Source organism: Acyrthosiphon pisum, chromosome A2, assembly GCF_005508785.2.
Source record: "Acyrthosiphon pisum isolate AL4f chromosome A2, pea_aphid_22Mar2018_4r6ur, whole genome shotgun sequence".
NCBI classification, from domain to species: Eukaryota; Metazoa; Arthropoda; class Insecta; order Hemiptera; family Aphididae; genus Acyrthosiphon; species Acyrthosiphon pisum.
In genome coordinates this window covers 40,691,257-40,698,215 of record NC_042495.1, presented here as the reverse complement: position 1 = coordinate 40,698,215, position 6,959 = coordinate 40,691,257, and the positions used below count along the sequence as shown (strand labels likewise).

Genomic DNA, 6,959 nt, shown 5'->3' with positions numbered 1-6,959 from the left:
GATATGATTAGCGACAAGACGTGATAGTCCAATAATCCAATTACTTATAATAATATGTATGTATAACAATAAAAGTTATTGTCGGAAGTAGGTAGGTACACTGATAATCATTTATCACCATATCTTTGGTATCGAATTTATTACTTGTAACTTCTGGTCTTAATAAGCGATAAGTATATCAATAATATCATGACCAGTGGCACTATTAGCGTGGGGGAGAACTGTGCAACATAGTGGGGTATTTTGGGGCACAACTTAGGCTTAAGTATCGTACTTACTGAATTGATTTGAATAGTTTATTATTTTTTACGCTGGAGCACAAGAATCCCAATTACTGCGGTTTGCAGTACTGACTAGGTATAACGCATTTACACACAAACACCTCTCAAAACACCCCAACTTTGAGGAGTTATATCTCGTCAACGGATAAACGAAAAATGAAAATTTATGGTCATGGGGTGGGAGGGGGGGCAAAAGTACAAAAAGTTGCAAGATTGGCTACAAAATTGGCTAAACACAGTGTAAAACAAAAGAAAACTACGGTGTTGGGGGGGGGGGGCAAATGCTCCTTTGCCACCCCCTGGATCCACCACTGCCATTTATAACATAAACCTAATTAAAGTTGTCAGTTTAAGTACATTCAGTTTTTTTTTGTATTTTTCGTTTAATTATTAAAAATTATTGGTAAAATGTCAATACGTCATTACAGCATTATTACGTTATCTTTTATATTAATAATAGGAATGGAATACAAAAAATTATGTTTGTTTAGGTAGTGTCAGCTTCATACAAATTATATAAAGTTGTCTAATTAACAACACAAATTTAAGTATAGGTATATTATAGAAAATAATATAATAATATGTATATTATATACAGTATGTTCACGCTAAAAGGTACCACTAAATATTTCAGTTCGATGACCTTGTATTAATGGAATTTTCGGTAAATGACAGAATATAGTACTTAAGTACACATTTTCAGATAAATTTCAAATTTTTAACACTTTCGATACGCGCATGCGCTATACAACTTACTTTTTTTAAATGGTAACATCAATTTTTTACATATTTGGATAGAGTATTTTTTTTAAACAATTTATGTTTAAAAAGTTTTTTTCTAATTACAAAATTGGCATAAGAGTATATGACATTTAACGATAAAATTTAATATTTACGAAGAATAAATGTATAACGAACAGGAATATATAATATATCTTAATTACTGACAAATGTTGTCAAAGTTATTTTAGATTCTGAGTGAAACGATAAATGTATTGATTTTACAATGATGTGTGTTCTTTTTATTTTTATTTTTGTGTCTGTGTACACGATAAATTTTCGAAATAATGCTTCGATTTTCAACTTCAGTATCTTGTTTGATTGGAAAGTGAATATTGTTTGTGCATTGGGGAGGTAAAAATTTAAAATTTCCAGTAATTTTCAATAGTGCCGTAAAAAACAAAAAAAAATTAAGGAAAAACGGGAATTTTTACGCAAAATCTGTTTTCGAGAAAATTGATTTTGGTTTTTTGTGTAACTTTAAAACAAATGACCGTAGATACATGACATTTTCACTGAGTGTTTAATGTTTATATTTCCATTTTCTATACATGATAAAATTTTCAAAATATTTTGATTTATTTTGAACTGTTTAGGGACATTTTCAGTTTCCAATTTTATTAGTTTTTTTTTCTATGAATGTCAATAAAACTTTATTTGTTGAGTAAAATACTTGAAAATTTAATAAAAAGCTCCTGCTATATTGTTACAATGATATTTGAAAAATATTAAAAATCCTTAGTCACAGTTTTTTTTTATTAGCATTTAAAGTTCAAAAATTGGCAAAATATGTAAAAATCCCGAAAATTAGCAAATTATTTTGAGTTAAAAATTCGTAAAAATTTTTCTTTTTAAATTTAAGATTTGAAAATGTATTACAAGATTTCTCATAACATTGTCTACCTTTATCAAAAAAAAAAAGTCTACAAGAAAGTCAATTTAAATTTTTATGAGAGTTTGAAATTCATATTTTTACAACATTTGATATTCGCTCAATTTCTCATGTGATGATTTTCTTATTTTATTGTAATTAAAAAACGAATGACTGTAGATATTTGAAAATATTTTGACTCTTTTTGAGCTGTTTACGGACATTCTCTGTTTACATTTTTTTTAGTTTTTTTTTCTAATAAATATCAATACTATTTTGTTTGTTGGGTAAATGAACGTGGAAATTCAATGCAAGGATCCTAATAAATTGTTACAATAACAGTTGAAAAATATTAAAAATACATTGGCACAATTTTTTTTTAATAAACATTTAAAGATCGAATTTGGACAAAATTTATCAAATTTATAATTGAATAATTATTTTATAGTTAAAAATGTATAAAATGTTCAACTTTTATAGCTGAGGATATAAAATTTATAAGGTTCATGTTAATTACTTTATTCACGATAATATCATCAAATATACTTAGTAATATCATAGGCTGATTGACCGTTTTCGCTCAGAATCGTTTTTCTTATACAATGATATAATATCATTGAATTCAAATTTAACACCATCCATTACAGTGACCCACTTGCAGGGCCTACTTAGAATTTGGGAGACCCAGAGCGAAACCAATTTTACCACTTTTTTCAAACGCGAGGCCTCCAAATGTAAGCAAAAAGTTCGAGGCCCAGGGCCTGGGCCCTGCTTTCCCCCTCCCCTTAAAGACAGCCCTACCCATTGGTAACCTACTGTACAGCAGAGCGACGTCCACTTACTATTTTTTTTAATCGTTTAGTTGTAGTTCTTTATTTATGAAAATTTTGTTAAAAACACAGATCACGATGATACATTATTTTAATTACTGTCAAAATATATGACAGCATACAAATGTAATCTATAAAAAAATTACAAAAATGAATAGTTATCACCCAGGCAGCAAATGATTGACTAAACATATTATTATAACATTATCATTACAAAACGCTATCAGGGCATTGATTGACAAAATGAGTAAATGACGCCAAATGGCTGCACCATAGTCATGCAATGCAAAATGTCCTAGTATAGCTGGTAACAAATTCTTACAAAAAAAAAAATGTTTTTATATAATATACACTAGCGCCTGGCCGCCCCCCTAAATGTATCAAAAATTGGCCGCCCGGGGCAAATGTTCACGTCGCTTCCCTTAAATACGGGGGGGGGGGGGGGGGGCAACGTATTTAAGGTCTAATAAATTATTTTGTGAAATACTGGATACATAGTCTAAAAATGTATCGCCATACAAGATACTCGATACTTCATATTATAATTGTATCGAGATATAAGATACAAGATACAATTAGATCTAAGATACTGCCCAACCCTGTGTGTATACTGTATATAATATAGCGTAACTTAAAAATTATCATAACTCACATAAAAACTGAATTATCGTAAAAAAACCTACATAAAAACACAGATAATGTTCTTACAGTATCTAAGTTCATCAAAATATTGATGAAAACCGGTAAAATATCGATATACATATTGGTATTACAGTCAGTTGTTTGGAAATTTTACCGGCTCATACCTTTTTCTTACGGGAGCCGTTTGGGAATTGACCTGTTCGTAAAACCTTTTTCGACAGGAGCCGTTTGGGAATGAGCAAACAATGGATGGGAGTCGTTTGGGATGCGCTGAAAAAAGTATATTTAATACAGGTAAAATTAATTATCAATACCGATTAAACATTAACTATTGTTGTTCGTATGCTGTAAACTACGTTCACATGTTCATATATTGTATGCGGGAGCCGGTTGAAAAGTCGACAGTCAGTAAATCGACGAGTTAAAATGTCGACGGTCGAAACATTGACAAGTACAAAATGTCGACAGGTCAATATATCGACAAGTATAACGTCGACAAGTATGCTGACAAATTAAATTAAAATAAGTATATAAATTATGTAAATAAAAAAATATTTTAGAATTATTTTTACAAATTAAATTAAAACAAGTATATAAATTATGTAAATAAAAAAAAAAAATATTATAGGATATAAAAATAAAATGAATGACAATAATATGTCAATATGTCGATAAATCAAATTAAATAATTAAGTAATTAAATAATTAAAATAAAATTATAATGTCATAGTACTCATATATAAGCAATCCCTCTTAAAAACTCCATACTGGAACGTTTCCTTTTATTAAGTGGTAGGGGAGACTGGCTTAATATGACATATTAGGGTAATATGACACATTGATGTTTGATTAGAATTGTTGATATTTACGAACCGAATCCGCATTATAAACGTGACAAATAACCTCCCTACATACAATTGTATACAGTGACTACAGGTTTTGACCTTATCAGAGAACTTGATAGCAAAAATGTGTTTTTTGTCTTATCAACTTTTTTTTTAATCATTTTTAAAAATTAATTTTAAAATATAAAACTTTATGTTGCTTCAATTTTTTTTATTCGAAGTTGAACATAAAAAGGCTAGCTATACTAAAATTATTTTATAAATAAGCTTATTATAATACTTTGGCCATAAAAACTTTGAAAAAAAACTTGTATGATATCAGGCAAAATGACATAGCAGTGTTTATTATTATGTTATTTCCATAATTATATTATTATATTAATTATATTAAAATATATTTCTTAAGTGTTGCTATTTATAACAAAAAAATTGATTAAACTATAAAAATTGAAAAAATTTTATAATTTATTTCTATTGCCCAGTATATGGTTGCTTATACAAATATAGTGTATGTCATTTTACCCGACACTTCGGGTAAAATGACATAGTAGGTACATTTAAAAAAAAGTAAATTAAAATTATTTGTTTGTATTAAATGTACAATTAGACTTCAGAAATATGTGTATAATATAAATACAAATATGCTGCTCAAGTTTCATGTGTTAACTAACATTATTTCTTCAATTTTTTTTTAAATTAAAAAGTGGTATGTCATATTAAGCCAGTCTCCCCTATACTCCTACGTTTGATTCACAAACAAGACACTCCCAACGTCGATGCCAGGCTTCAATATTATTTTGCGTTCTTGGAATATTCTGATTAAAAACAGACCACAATTCTGGTGAAAATAACGGTAATCCTCGAATAATGTTGCCATTCCGTAGTGTTTTTCGAACTCGACCAAAAACATAGTTATCCTCAAACCACATTAAAAGATTTTCCGTGCAGATTCTATTTCTAGTTGTTCTTTAATTTCAGTAAATGCTGATGGCATTTTTTCTGGTGGTAAAAAAGCAAGAGCAAGCAAATGACGGACTAGCAAACTAAATTCTTCGTCTTCACCATACTTAATAGAAAGACCAACGGACTGAACTTTTCGCCACATACTTTGTCCCAAATGAAAGAGACATAATCGACTTTGACTAGTTGTGAACTTTTGTTTAACTGCACAAATAGCTGTTTGTTCAAAATCAGTTAAAATATAGTCAGGCTGTAAAACTATATTATTTTCTGATGCATAGTCTTGTAGATCTTGAAGCATACGAACATAACATTGTTTAGACTTACTACTCAAAAGAGCAAAAACCAGAGGTAATATTCGCGAATTTGTATCATGCCCAACTGGAGCATGAACTGAATATAATTGGTGGAATATTGTTGGTACTGTTTTAAATGTTCCATCCATTATCCAGTATTTTGCCAATTCGAGCTTACGGAGGTTCGCTAATGTTGTAAATAAAAGTATCTTATCATTTCCAATTTCAGATTCATTAATAAGAAAAGGTTCACCATTTAATGTATGCTTTAATTCTTCGGGTATAAACAGCGAATCCAATGACGTAGGTTCTGACATTACATTTTATCTACGCACTCTCTTTATTTGTTGACGCATTGCATCTTTTGAAGGCATTGATTGGCATTATTTATGTCCATTGAAGTATAAATACTTTGAATTATCTGGGCTGGTTTGTCTCTTGAGGTCCCAGCTTGCTGCTTTAAGGTTGATAATATTTTTGCAATTTTTGGTTTACTGGCTTCGGGAGCATGATTGTGGTCATTATTTTGACCATATAAATAATGTTTTCCATCTACTAAAACCGTTTGTGCTGATCTTTTACAACGAATGGAAATACGTTGATCGCATCTCCAATAAAATGTATTTTTACGGCGTTGATTTTGAAGGAAAAGATATCTGTGAACATTAAGTTTATCTTTTCCTTTTTGTGACGGTATAAGTTCACAAATATCCACTTTTCTATAGAAAAAAAAAATAGAAAAATGCTTAAAAATTTTTTTGTACGTTATTTAAGCAAAAATCAGTAATATATTATTAATATTATTAGGTTTAATATATTATTCGTATATCATCAATTACCTATCTCATAATAATAAAACATTATGACGGATTAGGTATTACGTATATAACGGACGACAACGATGGTAACGATAAGACCGCAATAAAAATAGAACGCGCACACAATTTTGTGCATCGTCGTGAATTCGTGCCTATAAGTTTGGATAGCATTTTTTCCGATAACTGTAGCTTATAAATTATTAAATTTATTAAATTATTATACCTATAATTATTAACAGTTTTATTAAAAAGCTAGTGTTTCAACTTTTCAAGTCGATGTTTACATATTTTTGTGCTTATATTAATTAAATATTATATATTTCAAAATAATTATTTAATAAATACTGATATATTGTTATAAAAATAATTACCTTATAAAAATTCAGCTTGTTGACCCGTTTTGAAATCCCGACTGATTTTTTGATATTAACAGCACATATATACTCGTACTTGTCCTCGTTTGTACTCGTACTAAATCGAAATAATTACTATTTCTTTTATCGTTATCTGTGTATACAAAGCTATTACAGAGCATTCAGTATCCAAAAGAATACCGTTCACTTTATATCGATGTTAAACTATAAAATGTAATCTTATTTTTTCGATAATTTGTACTTGTCGATATATTGACCTGTC

At 29.0% G+C, this 6,959-nt stretch overlaps 1 protein-coding gene across 1 annotated transcript; it reads right to left on the bottom strand.

Annotated features, from left to right (window-relative positions):
- Positions 1-4,756: 4,756 nt before the first annotated feature.
- On the bottom strand, positions 4,757-6,959 carry LOC115034219. The gene has a single exon (XM_029490310.1). It carries the CDS (start codon positions 5,820-5,822, stop codon positions 5,178-5,180), a length of 645 nt encoding a protein of 214 aa, XP_029346170.1. The 5' UTR covers positions 5,823-6,959; the 3' UTR covers positions 4,757-5,177.